The 21,051-nt window shown below is 38.3% G+C and overlaps 1 protein-coding gene across 3 annotated transcripts; it reads right to left on the bottom strand.

Moving 5' to 3' along the window:
• Positions 1-783: 783 nt before the first annotated feature.
• Positions 784-14,940, bottom strand: ralbp1 (ralA binding protein 1). 3 transcript variants are annotated; one of them, XM_017496290.3, is made up of 10 exons: positions 14,794-14,940; positions 13,438-13,773; positions 7,818-8,255; positions 6,689-7,038; positions 5,669-5,830; positions 5,049-5,180; positions 4,569-4,679; positions 4,229-4,350; positions 2,511-2,631; positions 784-2,365 (listed from the first exon to the last, which is right to left on the bottom strand). In XM_017496290.3, exons 2-10 carry the CDS (start codon positions 13,685-13,687, stop codon positions 2,033-2,035), a joined length of 2,019 nt encoding a protein of 672 aa, XP_017351779.1. In that variant the 5' UTR covers positions 13,688-13,773; positions 14,794-14,940; the 3' UTR covers positions 784-2,032. The 3 variants fall into 3 exon arrangements, with proteins under 3 accessions (XP_017351779.1, XP_017351780.1, XP_017351781.1); XM_017496291.3 differs by having other exon boundaries at positions 13,438-13,769; positions 14,794-14,933; XM_017496292.3 differs by lacking the exons at positions 13,438-13,773; positions 14,794-14,940 and adding an exon at positions 8,577-8,695.
• Between the last annotated feature and the right edge of the window lie 6,111 nt (positions 14,941-21,051).

Raw genomic sequence — 21,051 nt, 5'->3', positions numbered from 1 at the left:
AAAGAGAAATCCTGAGCAAACACGCAGAACAGTGCATCCATTACACTCTACCCCCGCCCCCTTTCATGTAAATATGTAAATACATTTTTCAGAATCAAAAATGTTTTTATTTTCAACCAACCTGCATTTCAATTTGAGAACATTAAAGTTTGGTTTTTGTTTTTTGTTTTTTTTTTTTTGGGGGGGGGGGGGGGGGGGGGTTTAAAGAAAAATCGCCGAAATATTAATTTATTCATAAACACAGTTATTCTCATGACTGAGGTTTTTCATTCATAAATGTAAATAGTTACAAATATCATGTTTTTTTTTTTTTTTTAAAGAATTATATCTGGGGTTTTTTTTTACATCATAAATGTGCACTGAAAATATTGAAGGTGCCTTTATTTAATATTTATTTACATTAATTAATATTTAAAACTAAGCACATTGGCCTCACACATCCAGGGTCGGGGGTTCGATTCCCGGCCTCTGTGTGTGTGGAGTTTGCATGTTCTCCCGGGGTTTCCTCCGGGTACTCTGGTTTCCTCCACCAGGCCAAAGACATGCATGGTAGGCTGATTGGCATGTCTAAAAAGTGTCAGTAGTGTCACAGTTGTAAAGACTGGTTAATTGAGTTAATGTAGCCTTCCTACCATTCACTTTAAGTACCCAGTCGATGTAGGCCTGTGGTCAGAATCTGACTGGTTCTCAATTGTCTCTGCAGTAATGCTTGTTTTCTTGTTATGTTAATATAATAACCCCTTCACCCAGTACAGTCATGATATTTACATTGCAATAACTGGAATGCTTTCTTCAGACATAATATTTATTATAGTTTGTAGCATCCATCTCCTAGGAAAGACAAAAGCCATATTAAGAACATGAACAACTATTTTGATGGTGAGAACATACAAGAGCTTCATCTGTGCAAAAGGTCATAGTAGAACCACGACTGAAAAAGTACTTATAAATTCAAGAGAACTTCCTCGTTCTGATAACATGAGGAAAAAAAAGATAAAAAAAAAAAAAATACGCAAAGAGGAAACATAGACTATATATATAGCGTGTAATGGAAGTATCATTTGGACAACATTCTCTATGTTCCTGTGGAACAGACATTATACATTTGGAGTCATTACTTCCCAAAAATAATCACAAATAATCAATTAGAAAGACAACTTAGTCATAATAATAATAATAATAATAATAATAATAATAAGAAGAAGACGAAGAAGAAGAAGAAGAAGAAGAAGAAGAAGAAGAAGAAACCCTTGTTGAGCTAACTACTGGCAACAATTTTGATTAGGTCAACATTTTAAACACAAAGTGTTAATAACATGTTGATAATGTGACCATCAGCTGTTTATTACCAGATGTTAATGTACTGTACATTCAAAGTTCTGCAACTTTATTTCGGTTTAGCATGAACACTATATTATAATCAAAAAACAGTTATTTAAATAATGTAAATATATAAAATAAGAGCGCCTGAACTTCTTCGACTGATCTGGTTTATTTCTTCAGTGTAAAACTTCGGCCCGGTTGTAGAGTACAGTGATTTTCTCACGCACGCACAAAAGAAAAAATCTGTCACAAAATGAAGAGACCAATAATTTTTCATCCCCTTTATGAAATAAATTTGAACCATTTTCTAGCATGTAGCTCATTAATATTAATACTTTCCCAAAATTATTTAAAGAATAACAGAAATCAGCATTTTCCTGGGAATCAGTATTGCCTGGGTTTGAAAATTAAATCCTAACCAAAGTTCTTTTTTATTGTAGATATCATTTAACTGAGATATATTTTAATTTAGTTTACTACACCACTTAAAAAGTTTATTAAAAAAAAAAGAAAAAAAAAAAAAGGTAATGACACCTCTTCCACACCCACTGTGGTTTAATCCCTTCACCTTCACCCATTTTTTCATCTTTTTACCACATCTTCCTAACTGTGGTCCGGAGTGTTCAAACCTGTGAGCGATTGCATGCGCTGAGCTTTAAATCACCACCTCACTGGCCACAATACAACAGATGCCAATCATGTATTTGATCTACATTGGTGGATTTTGATTAACAGTGTATGTTTTACTAGGTGAAGCTTTTAAAACTTCCTTTCCCGGCTTCCCATTGGCTGTAGCTGTTGAAGCAGCGACGTTTGCATCGCCTGGGGTTGCCATGGCTACGGGGACGTTGCGTTTGATCGTCTCATCGGCTCTGGATCGTTCCTCTGGGCTGGGCTGTGTGGGTGGGGCCTGCTCCGCTGTGGGAGGAGCTGTGTGCTCCTGCTGCAGCTTTTGGCTCTGAAGTAGGCGGAGCTGAACACGGAGCTCCAAAATGGCCTCTTGCTCCTCGTGGATGGCCTGGTTCAGATGAGTGTTCTTGTTCTGCAAAACCACAAAGGACTTCAACTACTGAGTAATAATAATAATGCATAATATAACTGATATAATGTTTTAATCATTATAATAATTATTCGTTTTTGGGCTCCATTTTTACTTCCCTCTCTCATCACCTCCATCTTTCTCTCACCTCCAGCTCCTCATTCTGCTTCTGTAGATCTTCCAGAATAATCTGCAGCTCCTCCTCGTCCTCGCTCTCACTCTCGCTGTCTGAGGAGTACTCTTCTGTCTCACTTCGGCCCTGCTGCCGGCTGTGTGTGCAAGCGTGTGTGTGCATGTGTGTAAGAGAAAGACATAATGGTTAGGCCAGCGTTTCCCAACAATTTAATTCGAACTAAATCTAAAGTACTTGCCCTAAAAAGCACCACATAACATTAAAAATGCACATGGTCGATATTTTTTTCCTTACCATTACAAAAACATGGGAATATCTGGGGCAAAGGGACGACATTTATTCAACAAATAAATGTTTTCAAAGTAAGTACATCATATACCTGAGGGAAAGATTAGTACTGAACTTTTTGTTTACGTTTACACCCCTCTTGTCAGTCATGCTATTGCCACACTTCCACTGGTTACCGTACCCTCATTTCACTGCATAGAAATGGAAATATGGAGAAATCCAGCGCTAAACAGCCAAAGTAGCGAGATAATATTGTTGTGGGGCAACGTGATGCGCAAAAAAGAAGATGGAGCATAAAGATGCCAAAAGAAACAAAACCTGCTGCTCATGAAGTTGGACAGAATTAGCTACATTCCTCCCGGATAGCCAATTCAATCATTAGATTTAAATAAATAAATAAATAAATAAACAAAAATCTGCTAACATGCCTGGACGGCAGCAGTAAAGAAGATCTTTGGTGTGGCGATATTGTGCGTGTTTATTGCTAATATTAATATTAATATGGAATAAGATGATGGATACTTAGCAAGCTAGCTGCCAAATGAATGTGGCTCAACTCTGTCACTGTAGATTCTGGGAGGCGGAGCTTTGTGTACATGGGCGTGGAAGGTGGGGTGGGGTCAATAAGAAAACAAATCGCTGCAGTGTTTTTTTGGTGGTTTACCTTATAACCTCCAGATTTCAAATCCTACCAAATACACCTTTAAATAAAAGCTTTCAATAAACATTCTAAATGCCAAGATTTTCTGATGTTTCTTTTCACTTGGTGAAACATCAAAAACGCCTTGATATATTCGTCTGGTTTTCAGATGCTGAGGTTTTTTAAAAAAAGCTGATATTATATCCATCAATTCGGAGACCTTTAAACCGTGATGTGTTTAAAACATTGATTTTCACATTGATTTGATGTTTCGAATCCCTCAGTTTTCCAGCATACATTTCATACTATAAATACTGACAGTGACTACGTTTCCATGCAGATCAATATTCCGATATTAATCGGAATCTGGAAATCTTCTAATTAGTATCGAGTCGTATAAACGCCGCGATCCGATTTCCCGTTTCAGATCAGGACAATATTCCGATTCCCAAAATCCTGATTCCCATCCCCGGAATATGCCCGTTTTAATTGGAAATTTGTTGCATGTAAACACACTGAAAGAAGACATATGCCCATGCTCAGTCTGCAAGGAATTGTGGGTGCTAACAGATGCTTAGCTGTAGGCTAGGTATTTAGGAATGGCAACTCGGGCATACTTACAACAACCATGTATGCAGGAATATTCCGATGCCTGTACGCATATAAACATCGTATTCGGAATATGGCTGCAGCCCGAATATAAACGGAATTTGGCGTGCGTGTAAACATAGTCAGTGTGATTAACAGTAAATTGCAGGCATTGAAGACATTGCAGGCATTGAAATGATAATCTGTTAACTCTGACCTCTGTATGTCAGCAATCTCAGCACGCAGTCGTTCGATCTCCTCCTTCTCCGTGGCGATCTGCCTGCGCAGGACCTGCTCCAAAGCGATCAGCTCCTCCTGCTCGGTCAGGATCTCATTCTCCTACAGGAAGCAGAGGAGCCCGAGACATACATTTGACACATTTTACTCCAGCACATTTCACCTTTATGTTCTGGAAATATAACAGCACTGTACACTGTGGTATAAAAGCAAATGAGATGCCCCGGCTCAACGGGACATCTATAACCTATACCCATTCGTTCCAGAAAACTCACGAAATCTATCCGGAGTTTCTCTGAATCCAGCAGATTTGGTCTCACCTGAGCCAGGAGGATGTTAAGGACCTCCTCTTCATTCTCAGACATCTCCTCTTTGGACACATCTTCTTTAGACAGGCTGGCGATCTCTTGTGCTATCTTACTCTCACACTCCTGTGTGTGCGTACGAAAAGAGACATCCTCATGAATCAAATTAAAAAAAAAAAAAAAAAAAAAAAGGAGACAAAATGCCAATGTCCTTTGTTGGACTTTCAGAATGTGTAGCCTCTGTCCTAGTATTTGAAAATGGAAGTAAATGAGAACAAGGGCAACTTACTATTACTATCAGGATATTTTGTTTAATACTGAATAATAGAAGTTTATATTTATTTATGTAATACATGTGTTCTGTTGAAATGTTTGTTTTAGAAATGATTTTAAGTCTTCTAGCATGGTGTTCTGGATGCTGATTAACCTGCATCACTGGTAGGAACGTTCAGAGTGACATGCGGTGTGTGTGCGAGTACGTGTGAGAGCCCTTGCCTGTCTCTTGGCCTCACGCAGTTTGCGTTTGAGAGCGGTGAGGATACGCTGCACCTCCCACAGGCGCTCCTCTTTAGACAGGTCCTTTATCCCAGCCTGCAAGTCTCGGTGCAGGCGGTTCAGCAGGAACTCCTGCAGAAGAAAAAAAACAACCATATATATATATATATATATATATATATATATATATATATATATATATATATATATATATATATATATATATATATATATATAAATATATATATAAACACACAATACAAACATTGCTTTTTAAACCCCCAAACAGCCATTATATCACACCTTCTCATTTGTTTTCCATCGTAAGTCATGCAAAGACACAACTGAAACATCGAACCTCATTTGTGTATTACGCATTTCCCCGTGATGTACAAGTTCTTCCCCCATAACCATTTCGCAACTTCCTTATATAAAATATGCAAATGTGCCAAAAATAAACTCTACTTCCCTTTGCTGGTCAGGCAAGCCTAAAAGTTTTCATCCTAAACACTACGACAAGTTTCAAGAGTACGGTATACCGTACAATACGTTTATGGAAAAAATAAAGTGCCGCATAAAGGCTCTGTATGCTGTATGATTTAGCTTCTTTATAGCTGTACCTGTCTCCGGATCTCCTCCTTAATGCTCTCCTGGGTGTCGGGTAAGGTTGGCATGGTAGCTACGTTGGACCAGCGCAGAGGATGCACCACCGGTTTCAGGACCACGTCCCCGAAAAGCTCACGCACGTGGGTGAAGAAGACATAGAGCACTCGGTTCCCTATCTGTAAACAGAAGGAAGGAGAGATTTCAGCTGTCTAGATCATTCTAGCTGTTTGGCAGTAGTAAGGTGTAGTATTTAAGGTGTAAACCAACATGATGCAAAACATGCAAATATCCCCCCACTAATAACCGCATGTCCTAATGAAGTCATGGAGAAACCACAAAGCCCTTTGTTTCACATGCTGGAAAACTTTCTAAGTAAGTTGTTTTAATCACGAGTGTAGATAAGTTTAGATTCAGGAGTAAAACTAGCATCGCCAGGATGCAACATACAAACAGTGTGCCATTATTTATAAACAGCTTTAGTTTTACGGTAGCAGGAAATGGTCTTAAAAAATCCAGCAAAGAAAAATCTGCCCACACCCCTGTGTTTAAAACTCATAAGCCTTGTGAGTTGCCTTTCAAGTAAACATAGCCAAGCTCTGCTGTAATATAAATATTAACCAACGTCTGAATTTGGGGGGGGGGGGGGCAGATCTATTGCATAGCAAAACTCACAAGGTATCTTCAAAATCCATCAATCCATTTTTAATACTGCTTATCCGACACAGGGTTGCCTGGAGCCTGTCCCAAGGAACTCGGGGCATGAGGCAGGGGACATCCTTGACAGGGTGCCAAACCATCCCAGGGCACAGTCGCACACATTAATACACTACAGACAATTTGGAAATGTCAATCAGCCTACAGTGCATGTCTCTGGACTGGGGGAAGAAACCGGGGAAAACATGCAAACCCCCAACCCTGGAGGTGTGAGGCAAACGTGCTAACCACTAAGCCATCTTCAAAACGATGCGATTTTTATAAGCGTATAATATGCTTTAATGAAAAAGCGCGACTTTAAAATGATTTTTAAATCTCACCTGCACGGTGGGATTGAGCACAATGGAGATGTTCTGGATGTTCATCTTGGTGTCTGCCTCCCGGGCGATCACGTGGTCCATGTGAGTGATGAGCCATGACAAGAGGAGCCTGCTTCCTTCAGGAACCTCGGTGAGCAGCCGCTGGAACTCGTGCAGTTTTTCTGCCTCGCTTGAGCGGCCGCATGCATCCTCAAATCGCGATGCCAGATCTCGGCCCAGGAGGTTGTCGGGCAGCTCGCGCAGGTACTGCTTCATTAGGCTGGCCACAGTGTGTGGCTCGTACTCCTCCAGGCACGGGCACTCTTCCCGGTCGTACGCCGCCTTCAGCTCATCCACCTTCGACTTCATTCCTGCACAGACACAGAGAGAGAAAAGGGTCAAGTTCCCCTGCTCCTTAAAGATACGTCTTTGCTTACATTGTTGATTTCTATGTCAAACTGGAACAACAGTAAACATTAAGTTATAAATCTCACAATCAAAAACAGACATTGCTTAAAATGAACATAGTACATGAGCTGACACTAGCTAGCTACACAAGCTCTCTCTTGCTTACCACGCTATCTTCCCTAGAATCCCATTCAAAAGTTTACATCCCCCTGGCTCTTAATGTATCTTGTTACCTTCTTGAGTATCAGTGAATGTTTGCACCTTTTGTAATAGTTGTGTCCCTCTGAGTTGTCCTCAGTGTGAAAAGATGGATCTTAAAATCATATAGCCGCTGTTAGAAAGGGGTCAAATATGCAGAATATACTGGAAATGCAAAGAATATGAAGGACCTGGAGGATTAGTGGGCTGTTAACTGCTCAGGACAAACAAGGGACTCATGAACAACAATCATAACATAACACAAAACAAACACAGTCGTTGATCATCCAGGTAACGACACACGGTATTAATAATCAAGCATGTGTAAACTTTTGAACTACCTGTGAACATCTGTTATATGAAATAGCGTATTCAGGGCAGAGCTAAATAAAAAAAAACGTCATGAAATTTTTATGATCCCTCTTATTATTTTTATTAAAAGATATTTTTTTAACTTATGTCCTCAACGGTATAAGGAACGAAAGTCTGCTTGTCGCTTCGTACGTTTACGTAAGTGTAGATGCAGGTTAAGGCAACAGCTTACCAGAGACACGGTAGATGCCTTCACACTTCATGCCATAGCTCTCGATGTAATCAATGCACTCGCGGAAAATGGCAGGCAGCTGGATTCCGTCGTACAGTGCCGTCCTCCTCACTGCTTCAGCTAACGGCGCACCGAAAATGGGTCTGACCGTGGCTGGTGTCTCCACAGCGACAGGCTCCGGTTCTGCGGTGCTGGGCTTTTTCTTCTTCTTCTTCTCCTTCCATTGCTTGACCACGTCGGCCGCTGTCAAGTCCTTGGACTTCTTGTCCTTGGCCTTCTCCTCTTTGGGGCCTTTTTCCTTCACTTTAAAGTCCTTCTCCTTCTTCTTGGAGAAGCTGGGCTTCTTGAACACGTGGATGCCTTTGGAACGCTTCATCTTGGACGGGCTCTCGGCCTCGTCAGCCGAGCTGTCCTCCTGGAAGGCAGCGTAGCCCTCAGCTACAAAACAGAAGGAAAGAAATGGAAACGAAGGATGAGAAATGGAGTCAGAACTCACATTCTCCTCTACAGACCTGATAACATAATAAGCAATCAGGCAGATTACAAAGCTTTGAGAAACATCCCATGCCACCTCCTCTCGCCTCTCTCTACTCCAGCCAATCTTCCGCAAGGTGAACCATGACCCAAAAAAAAAAAAAAAAAAAAAAAAAAAAAAAAAAACCCTTAAATGAGGTCAGCTCACAATTTAGTACTATTCCCTGTGAGACTACTGCACCCGTTCTCTATTTAGCACTCCATCTTTGGAGCCATGACACCTACTTTGCAGAGTGTACTCTCAGTAACTGAACTCATAACAGCGATCAGAACCCATCAGCCAGCACTTATGAGCCTGTCTCCTTAGAGAGCTTTGGTGTCAAGCAGAGATGTTGCTCTGCCACAAATACACACCCACAGAGGACAGCGACTGACAGGGTGTGTCCTTAAACTATCCATCACTTCCTGCTTCCCTGTAATAGGTTGGCTAAATATAGCCAGTGGGTGGAAAACAGTGTACTCTCTCCAGAGCTGCGGAGTAAAATCGGACACACTCGAGCACACCAAATTTTTTTAATTGTATACAGTTACAGAAGTTGATAGTGGTTGGTGAATTGTAGAACTGATAACATGGCGCAAAGCAGAATGGAAACTAGACAGTACTGACAAATCTGTCTAGTTCTAGTCAGACTAGTCTTGACTACATCAAGCTGCATAAATAAGCTAACTGGCTAATCGGGGTACTTAAGTTCAGCTCCAAAATTAAACGTAGCACTACAGTGGTGCTTGAAAGTTTGTGAACCCTTTAGCATTTTCTCTCTCTCTGCATAAATATGACCTAAAACATCATCAGTCCTAAAAGTAGACACAGGGAACCCAATTAAACAAATGAGAGATAAATATTATACTTGGCCATGTATTTATTGAGGAAAATGATCCAATATTACAAATCTGTGAGCGGCAAAAGTATGTGAACCTCTAGCATTAGCAGTTAAAGTTGAAGGTGAAATTAGAGTCAGGTGTTTCCAATCAATGGGATGACAATCAGGTGTGAGTGAGAGCCCGGTTTTATTTAAAGAACAGGGAACTATCAACGTCTGATCTTGAAAAAAAACTTTCAAGCACCACTGTAAATCAAACAAGTGATCATTATTGACATTTTAAACCACAAAAAGGCAGAAGGACAAGGCTAGCGTATGCTTCCTCTGAGACACGTGAAGCCAATTCCCACCCTATGTTCCTCTCTCGCATGTTATCCACCAACGATTGAGTGTGAAGGCTAACACTTGCTAGAAAACCTGGCTACCTGCTCACTAGATTTCTAACAACCTTCTACACTGGTGAACACAATAACCTAATATTATTAAGTATACAAATGAAAGATTTCCAAAAATGTAACAGACGATAACTAACCTAACTAATGGTCTTAATCCCAAAATTGCTATCATAAATGTTAACCAGCCTGCTAGATTGGCTGTAGATTAACATAACAGCCTAATCTTAACTAGCTCATTTGAAGCCTTGAGCTAATGGCTTACGCCAGGGGTTCCCGAACTTTTCCAGGGTAAGGCCCCCCAAATGGCATTGACATTTGACCGATGCCCCCCTTTTGCAAGATGTCTTTAAAACACATTAAAAATACAGACTTCTAAATACACCCCCCCCCCTTTAAATTAATAATTACATATTACATCTTTACATTACATTAGGAATTGATTGTGTGTGTTTGTCTGAGAGTGAGAATTTATTTCTCACACCAAATTGTAGAGGCCCCCCGGGCTCTACAATTTGAAAACCACTACACTTTGAAAACCACTGGGTTACGCAACAGCCTAATGCTAAAAAGCTTGCTAGCAAAATTGGCTGCAGGTTTACAAAAAATTTAACAGCTTACTTTTTACTCATTGGTTAGCAAACATAACTAATGGGTTTAATTACCACAGTGGTATCCTAATGTTAGCTAGCTTGCTAGCAACCTATCTGAGATACAAAAGTGCAAACATTCCTCCCAATAAATACTTTGGTAAAAGTTGGAGTAAAGTCTTTACTCGAGTTAAAGTGCAGAAGCACAAACTCTTAAATTTACTTAAAGTATGAAAGCTAAAGTACGAAAGAGTTAAAAAAAAAGAAAGAAATTTCACAGTCTCAAATTACAATCATACAGTACAAACAGAAAATGATTCGCCTTTCACCGAGAAACTTGGGAAAACATTAGCTGAAGCTAAATCCAATATTTCAAACATTATCTAGCATGATCATTTTAATGATACAAACTATTTGCATGCTAAGAGCCATCCATTACGATTACAAACTGCTTAAATAAACTGCTCCATTACAAACTTAAATAAATATCAAATATGACAAACACCATTTAGATTGATTTAGAATGATAGAGTTAGGTTTCATATTTGTTCTCATATTGATTACAGTTTAGATTATGGCTAACAAAAATGTGATGATTTTAGACAGAATGTTCTGATGTAGTGTTGGGAAATGTAAGTAGAAAGTGCATCGTTTTCTTCGGAAATTTAATGATTAAGAGGAAAACATTACAAGAAAGAAAACCTCGGGGAAAGAACAGTACTTTCCTACTTCCCTAGCTTACCTCAGAAACTTGGCTACTAGTTTAAACAATAGAATAATTACCTTAATCTTAGCTAGCTTGCACTGTTTGGTTTACCTTACATTATACAATACTTAAACTACAGTGCTGTGAAAAAGTATTTGCCCCATCCTGATTTCCTCTGTTTTTGTGAATATCTTACACGAAATAGTTTTAGATCTCCAAATGAAATACAACATAAAACAAAGGCAACCTGAGTAAACACACAATACTAATTGCCCCCTTAAACTTAAAATCTGGTTGTGCCACCGTTAGCAGCAATAACTGCACAAGAACAAGAAGCTTCAGATAACTGGAGATCAGTCTTTCATAGCACTGTGGAGGAATTTTGGCCCAGTCTTCTTTGGAGAACTGCTTTAGTTCAGCCATATTGGAGTGTATTCAAGAATGAAGTGCCCTTTTAAGGTAGCGCCACAGCATCCCAATTGGTTCAGGTCAGGATTTTGTCTAGGCAATTCCAAAACTTAAATTTATCTTTTTTTTTTAGCCATTCAGAAGTGGACTTACTCCTATGCTTTGGATCATTGTCTTACTGCATGATCCAGTTGCACTTGAGTTTCAACTTACGGACAAAAGACCGGACATTGTCCTTTAGGATTTTCTGGTAGAGAGCAGAATTCATGTTTCCCTCAATTATGACAAGTTTCCCAGACCCTGAAGCAGTAAAGCATCCCCACACCATCACATTTCCACCACCACGCTTCACCATAGGTATGATGTTCTTTCTGTGGAATTCTGTGTTTGGTTTTCTGAAGATGTAACGGGACTGCTGTCTTCCAAACAGTTCCACTTTCAACTCATCAGTCCACAGAACATTCTCACAAAATGTTTGAGGATCATCAAGGGGTGTTTTGGCAAAATTCAGACGAGCTTTAATGTTGTTCTGAGTTATCAGTGGTTTTCACCTTGCCACTCTTCTATGGATGCCATTTTTGCCCAGAGTCTTTCTGACAGTGGGGTCATGAACAGTGACCTTTATTGATGCAAGAGAGGCCTGTAGTTCCTTTTATGCTGTCCTTGGCTCTTTTGTGACTTCCTGGATGAGTCATTACTGTGCTCTTGGAGGAATATTGGATGGTCGGCCACTTCTGGGAAGGATCATTACTGTGCCGAGTTTTACCAGTTGGAGATAATGGCTCTCACTGTGGTCCTTTGGAGTCCCAGAGCCTTTGAAATAGCTTTGTAACCCTTCCCAGACTGATGTATTTCAATCACCTTCTTCGTCATCATTTCTGGAATTTCTTTCAGCTTTGGCGTAGTGTGTTACAGGGTAAGACCTTTTAACCAACTTCATGTTGTTGAAAAAGTTCTATTTAAGTGTTGATTTGATTGAACAGGGTTTGCAGTAATCAGGCCGGGTTGTGTCTAGTCCAGCTGAACACCATTATGAATGCAGTTTCATAGATTTGTGGAATTAGTAACTACGGGGGCAAATACATTTTCACACAGGACCAGTTTTTTGTAACATTATCATTTAAAAACTGTATTTTGTGTTTACTCAGGTTGCCTTCGTTTTATCTTAGATTTTGTTGAAACAATTTAGTATGAGATGTATACAAAAACAGAAGAAATCAGATATATTTTCACAACACTGTAAGTTTAGCTAGCTTGGTGAGCAACAAAAATGTAAATAACTGCTGTTGAAGGGGCAACATTAGCTAAGCTAGCCAGACAGCTGACAACATTAGCACAGTGCTGTGTGGGGGTAGCTGGCTAACTGAAATAATATAAAATGCAGCTGTGAATTCATTTCTGTTTTCATTTTTCCATACAAACAGTCACATAACCTCTAGTTTGGTGTGGAAAATTGCAACTGACAGGAAATGTGTGAGTGCTCTGAGGGAATGTTTTGATGTGAACTCTTACACATAACATCGTTGCGGAGATCGGGGTGGGGTTGGACAGGGGGAGGGGATTTAAATGGGCACATGCACAACAGCTATCCACAAAAATATATTTAAATGTTAAAATCTAATAAAACAAAACGAAAAACATAAAAATAAACAATCCCAACTAAAACTAAACACAATTTCAAATGAAAAAACATCAAAAGATTTAAAATTAATCAAATAAATAAAAATACACAAATAAATAATTAAATACATAATAAAAATTGCTAAAAAAAAAAAAAAAAAAACCAACAACAAAAACAAAAAACAGCTCCATTACTCGTAAGGCTAAGGTCTAACTTTGCACTCTCACAAATAAAGGTACTGAGCAGGACTTTTGCTGGCGTGATACCCTCAAGGGTACATCATTTGTATCTTTACTATGTATCTTTCACCTGCAAACGATAATATAATGTACTTTTTAAAAATAATTTAAGGTATTTCATGTACCACGGATATACCATTAAATTTTTATTCTAAAAGCTAATGAAAGGTACACCACATGCACCTTCCCGGACTAAAAACAGATCCTAAAGGCTTTATTTCGGCAAGTGTGTGATATCTAATATTTTGGCTACTTTTAAATGTCAACCTACAAGAAAAACTGCAAAGACCGGAGAAAGAAAAGTCTTACTGCGTTTCTCCTTTTTCTTGAACTTGTTTTTCTTCTTGCTGTGCTCCTTATCGTCATCAGAGGCTGCGTCGGGGGGCTCATGGTGGTGTCCGTCATGCGGCGGTGACGGTTCACCCGTGCGGTACAACCCTGGGAATTTAGTCGGGCTGATTTCCTCTGAGCTGGGGGTCCGAGGCACACCACTCTGATGCTCCGTACCTCGCCGCTGCTCTGCAGGGCTGTTATTGGGTGGCAGGAAGCACTCAGTCATTGCACCGCCGCTTTCCTATTGGCTGATCACGGCACGCTGCCCTGCTTTCGGTTACACTCTGATGACACCTCACCTCTCCATACTATCTGAAAAAAATTAATTGAACATCAAGATTATGCTTATAATATTTCAGTTCAACTATAATATTTACTATTCCAAATGACCAATCACTGACCACCATTGTTCCCAACGACCAATCACTGACCACCATTGTTCCCAACGACCAATCACTGACCACCATTGTTCCCAACGACCAATCACTGACCACCATTGTTCCCAACAACCAATCACAGAGCACCATTGTTCCCAACAACCAATCACAGAGCACCATTGTCACACCCACCATTGTCATACCTACACGGTTCATATTTACATATTTATTTTTTGTCCGCATGTGTGACAAAAATGATAGTATTCTTTAAATCTTCTTTCTTTCTAAGGAAAATGCAAACGATCATGACGCTTAACCTAATATGCAAATTAGCTAATTGCGACTTCTATCAACTTTTGTTCATTGGCTATTTCCCCTGAAACAGCATGCTATTCCCCTGAATAGCATTTCCGCACTGCTGGGCAGCAACAGATCTGTCCGGCTCTTTATCATGAACTTAGCTAGACAAAACATAATAAAACAAATGATCCAGATTAATTTTAACGACTACAAAAACGTTTTCTCGCTAAAATACGCATTTTTAAAAATCAAATACGGATCCCACGTCATTATAGCAAGCACAAGCGAAGGAAGTGACGCAAGATAACGCTATCTCGGTGACTTCCTATGCTAATTTAAGCAGGGTTATTAACATTATATTCTTAATGAGCTTTTGAGATGAAATATAATTATTTAAAATATCTATTTACACCTTCATTCATTTTCATTCCACCAGTTCTAATGTATTATTTTGACCTGATTTGTTGTAGTTACATAGCTAGCTCGCTATGCTAGCTGGTTAACTCTTGGTCAGCTAGCTCAGCCAGTGCACAGCCCCTGTAAAGAATCGCGTTAAATATCCAGTGGCAGCTCTGAGATCTAATACGAGACAAAACCATGCACGATCAGCCCATATACATAATCAAAGGTCCTCATTTTAATTTCCTGCACCAACCTGCTAGGAATCATTTCAACCGAGCTGCTTCCAGTTGCTGTGTTTACGTGCCAACTGTGGCGCGAGTTTGCGCAGTTTGCGTCCGCTATGAATTCTGGGAAATGTATGCAATCCCAAACAGCTCGCCTGATAAAACTAATGCAGTCGAATATCTGCTCCTCTGTTACAATCTATGGCACAAGAGGAAGGGCAAATCTACGGAGTCCTTAAAGGGACATGGCGGTGGAAAACTCATAACAGGGTTTGCGAGGGAACGCAAAAGTTTTTTATTTTTTTATTTTCTCCTATCCCAATTTTTCTCCACCACCATGTCCGTACCAAATCAAAACAAATAAAACACCACAGCACTTTTGAATACTACACTTTTGAAAAATCTAAATACTTAAATAACTCAGGTTAGATAGATATATAGATGTATACAATGTAAAGTATGTAAACAAGGCACTTAGATGTTCTACTACTACTACTGCTGCAATAAATTTGCAAAATAAATATACTCACAAAATCCTTTACAAAATTTTTATTTCAAAACATTTGATCTACTTCAGTAAGTCTCAGGGGTAAAAGTAATATTTAGCACACGGGGAAGCTCTACTTCGTTCATGGCTGCCAAGAATGTGGGGAACAGAACAGTTAACTACATGTTTTAATAAATGCATATCTTCACACGATATCATGGAAATGTGATTAAAACTATTTCATTGCACATGTTTCTGTTCTAGTGATCTCATCCAAACACTAGTTATTGGTTAGATTCATTGCACATGTTTCTGTGCACATTTCTTTAAGCAAAGAAATGTGAAAGTACAAATCAGTAACAATATATATTGTATCTATATTTGTATGGACAGTTTATAAGCATACTTTAAAAAATAAGTATGCATACTAAAATTTTAAGTATGAATGCCAAAATATAAATATACATACTTAAAAATCAGTTTGCAAAAATAAATACATTACCACTGCAACTACTGCAACTACTAATACTACTACTAATAATAATAATTATAATACTACTACCACTACTACTACTACTACTACTACTACTACTACTACTGCTATTACTACTACTACTACTACTACTACTACTACTACTACTACCACTACTGCTATTACTACTACTACTACTACTACCACTACTGCTATTACTACTACTACTACTACTACTACCACTACTGCTATTACTACTACTACTACTGCTGCTGCTACTACTACTACTACGATTACTACTACTGCTGCTACTACTACTACTGTGATTACTACTTCTACTACTACTACTACTTCTACTACTACTACTACCACTTCTTCTTCTACTACTACGATTATTACTACTGCTGCTACTACTACTACTGCGATTACTACTGCTACTACTACTACCACTACTGCGATTACTACTACTACTACTACTGCTGCTACTACTGCTGCTACGATTACTACTGCTACTACTACTACTACTACTGCTACTACTGCTACTACTACTACTACTGCGATTACTACTGCTACTACTACTACTACTGCTACTACTACTACTACTACGATTACTACTGCTTCTACTACTACTACTACTACTACTACGCCAAAATATAAATATACATACTTAAAAATCAGTTTGCAAAATAAATACATTACCACTGCAACTACTGCAACTACTAATACTACTACTAATAATAATAATTATACTACTACTACTACTACTACTACTACTATTACTACTACTGCTATTACTACTGTTACTACTACTACTATTACTACTACTATTACTGCAACTACTTCTATTCCTACTGAATATACTACTATTACTGCTACACTCCTCCTCCTCCTCCTCCTCCTTACAACTACTGCAACAACTGCTACTCCCACTACTGCTGCTACTAGTACTAGTACGCCTACCTGTTGATATAGTGAACATTTCTGTAAGGAAATGTTTATTTCACATTAATGGTAGGAGTCTCCAGTGTCAGTGCTTTGTAAACAATATAGTTTTCAGCACTTTGTGGTTTCACAATAACTTGACAAACTACATTGTTTTCTCTTATTTATTGAGAGAGAGAGAGAGAGAGAGAGAGAGAGAGAGAGAGAGAGAGAGAGAGAGAGAGAATGAGAGAGAGACCTAAAATAAAAGAATTCATTCACTAGCCACTTTAATAGGAACACTTGTGCACTTGTTCATTCATGTAATTATCCAATCAGTCACTCATGTGGCAGTACTGAAATGCATAAAGCTGTATCATGCAGATACAGGGCAACAGCTGCATTTAATGTTCACGTCAAACATCAGAATGGGGGAAAATGTGAACTCAGTGACTTTCTCTGTGCTTTGAGTAACTGCTGATCTCCTAGGATTTTCATGCACAATTCTTTACATCATTCTGCCGGCAGATAAGCCTTGTTAATAAGAGAAGTCAGGAGAATGGTCAGACTGTTTTGAGCTGACAGGAAGGCTATGGTAACTCAATAACCACTCTTTACACCTGTAATGAGCAGGAAAAAATCTCAAAACACACAACACTTCAAGCCATGAGTCAGATGTGCTACAACAGCAGTACACTCCTGTCAGCTAAGAACAGGAATCTGAGGATACAGTGGGCACAGGCTCACCCAAACTGCACGGTTGATGGCTGGAAAAATGTCACCTGGTCTTAAAAACATAACCAGCAGATGGAAGCACTGAGCCACAAATCTCTGAACCTCAAATTACTGAATGGCTCCTGATCTGAAGACTCATTCATGTCTGGGGAAAAAACACCCTAACCTAGATTCTGTTCATAAATACATTCATGAACTGAGGAGAAAGTGGGACATTCCATGAACGAAAGTGACTTTTCTGTTAAAAAAAATATGAGTCTGGATACAAGTGTAATGACAAAATATAAACACTTCATATTTAAACTTGAGCATGACCAAAGCTTTAAGGCCCGTGAGGGGATGCCAGTTTATAGCTGCTGTAATGTAATTATAACAAGAACTAAGTTGTTTCACATCACCATAAACCGATCAAATGTACATGCTACTATGTAATAAATAAAGTAATGCATATTTAAACATACTTTAATAAATAAAATTAATGAATAAATATTTATTAGTTTTGCATTGGCAGATTAAATAAACATGCTGTTGGATTTAAATAATCAACTTCGAACTTCTCCCTGTTGTGTTTCATGTACTTATCACTATCTTATTACTAATTTATTTAGAGCAACTATGAAACCATCATAACCTCATGATGTGGAACAAACCATGGAGGTACTCCCTTAGTGGGCAATTATGCTTAACACTTAATTCTTCACACTTGGACACACCATTACTGTGGAGAGGAATTTACTCGCTCGTTTATTCATTATACATATTTCCAGTAGACTGCACAGATTATAATACCGGCATCAATTTTCTATGAATGATATGTAGGGGAAAATGTTTTGGGGTCCAAAAGTCTGAGACCACACTGAAAAGCTGGGGATTTTTACATTTATTTGTATAATATTGGAAATAAACAGGTTTTTAGAATTTTGAAATATGTAAAACAAAGAACGTAAATGTTCGATATCTTGAATATTTAATAATGGAGTTTGTTGCCACAGCCCTGTAGAATTCTTGATTCTGATTAGTCAGAAAGTGTTATTTAATTTTCTATAGTAACAACTTACACTAGGATTCGAATGTTATGACGGACGATTGATATGGTGTAGTTTTCTGTGAGGAGATATTTTTATTTACCATTTCTGGAAGGAGCCTCCAGTGTCAGAAGTAATGTGCTTCCTTTAATTGTTCTGCACTGTAAAACCGGATAGTTCATTTAACTCAATAAATTTGAGGAAACTAATTACCTCAAAATTTTTAAGCTGATAAATCAATTTCTTTAAGCCAAATACACTTAAATATAATATTTCCTCAATTTTTTTGAGTTAAATGAACTATTGGTTTTACAGTATACAGCCTGCACATGGTCTCATTTAAAATACTCTAATTTGAGATTCTAATACATTAACCCACATATCACAGGATTATATTAATGCCCTTACTTTAATACCATATCTTTTCTATAGTATCGACTCATTTTAGAAACATTTTTGAAAGGAGTCTTCAGTGTCAGAACTGTGTAACAGTCAAAGGTAACGTTGTAAGAATATTGTGTGTTGTTTCTCGGCAACAGACTCCATTTTTTCTTGTGAGTTTGAAGAGAAAGTAAGGGAACGACTTTTCCAAAACATTCAATGTAACTATATATGTTTAAACAATGATGCCACATTGTTTGTTACTAATACAATGTAATGGTCAGCAAATTGTTGTGGTGTAAAAACGAATGAAATATAAGCTGTGCTGTTATAAAAAAAAAATTTGAGGTGGTAACATTAACTCTGCTTTGGGCTGTATCACATCACCTCGTTGTTATTTTCCTATAGCAACACAACTCTATGCTCTTTATTTCTTATTTATTATTACATACACTATACAATAATAATGTGTAATATAGGTTCTCTTGCCATATAATGGCCACATTATATGAGATGTAATTCTTACAACATAAACTGTATAGTTCAATGACACCTTAACACTGGTAATACAGTGCTAACAAGAATAATTCTGTGATAATAAGTATACTCAACATGGTTCATTGCATTTATGACACAACAAGGAATAACACTATCCTAATAGTGTTGTTATTGTTGTTATAGCTGTGCACTAAAGATACATGGCCTTCTGTAATGATAAAACGGATCAGAATGATAAACCCATTGGTGTATTAGGGTCTTCACATCTATAATTCAAAAGCATACGGTTCAGAAATTCTATTCAAAAATCTCTCTCTATGTTCTGATGTTAAAATGAAGAAACCTTTCATTTTTCTGAAGTTTAAAGTATAAAAAATGGATTTTTGGGAACCGGAAAGAAAGAAAAAAAATCAAAGGCCCTCTATATTACCTCCAAGCTTCAGTTTGTGCAAATATATTGAGCACTGTAGGAATCTGGGATGCAGAAAACCCTTTTTGAGGCTGTAAGAGGGAGAGTGATGCAGTAAAACCTGCTGAGAAGTTGCATAGTATCCTGAAAAATGTTGATGTTTTGGACAAAATTGCTGCTTCAAAAAAAAAAAAAAAAAAGATAGATGTTTGAAGCATACTGTTAATCCCACTGGGTTCAGAGAGTCTACATTGTAAAACCGGATAGTTCATTTAACTCAAAAAATTTGAGGAAACGAATTACCTCAACATTTTTAAATCGATATATCAATTTCTTTAAGCCAAAAACACTTAAATATAACAAAAATTTAACTCAAACTTAAAGAAATTGATTTATCAACTTAAAAGTTGTGAGGTAATTAGTTTCCTCGATTTTTTTGAGTTTAATGAACTTATCCGGTTTTACAGTGTACCAGCATGTTACAGGGTTCAGTTCAATTCACACGTCCTATGATTAAAACAAGTCAAACAATTAAACCAAGATCTGTCACAAGTGGAGACTCCCGCTCCTTAGAGTGTATACCCAGTATACATAAAAGCTTCAGCTTGCATTTCTTGATCTTGTTCGTGGTGGATTTTGAGGTATGTTTTGAATCATCGTGCTGATGAGCCATGAGGCTGATGAGGCTGATGAGACTGATGAGCCAGCCTCTTTACAGCTTCACTTTCTTGACTGATCGTGCAACATTTGCTTCTGTAATTTGTTGATAATTACTGGAATTCAGTCTTCCATTCTACCTGTACAATGTTTCCAGTGCCAGTGGCTGCCACACTAAGCCCAAAGCATCATTGATCCACCCCCAATGCTTAACAGTTTGCAAGGTATTATTTTCATCAAATGCTGCTCCATTGTTTTTTAATTAGTTCACAGCACTTGTTTCCAAAATGCATCTGGCTTATCCAGATGTTGTTTTTCTTGAAGCTGAATTTTCTTCTGAGGACTCTTCCATGCAGATCATGTTTGTGCAATTAATGCTGCACAGTAGAATCACAGTGTACTACCACTAATGTGTCAGCTAAACCTTCCTGCAGGCCCTTGCAGTCATTTGGGGGTTTTGCTGTGCTTTTCTGATCAGAAAACAAGCAGTTCTGTCTGAGAGATTTCTTGGTTCCTTCCTTGACTACCACAGTTCCCCTTATTTCCTAATGACATTTCAGACAGTGGAAACTGTGAACCAAAAGCACTCTGGTATCTTTTATAGCTTTCTCTGCATTGCAAGAATCAATTAACATGATTTTCAGATCCTCTGTCAGCTGTTTAGAGAAACCCTTGGTTGTTGAGGGTCTGAGAATTTATCAT

The sequence above is a fragment of the Ictalurus punctatus genome, chromosome 20, assembly GCF_001660625.3.
Source record: "Ictalurus punctatus breed USDA103 chromosome 20, Coco_2.0, whole genome shotgun sequence".
Classification (NCBI taxonomy): domain Eukaryota; kingdom Metazoa; phylum Chordata; class Actinopteri; order Siluriformes; family Ictaluridae; genus Ictalurus; species Ictalurus punctatus.
The sequence above is the reverse complement of the archived record's forward strand: the minus strand, read 5'-3'. Positions and strand labels throughout refer to the sequence as shown.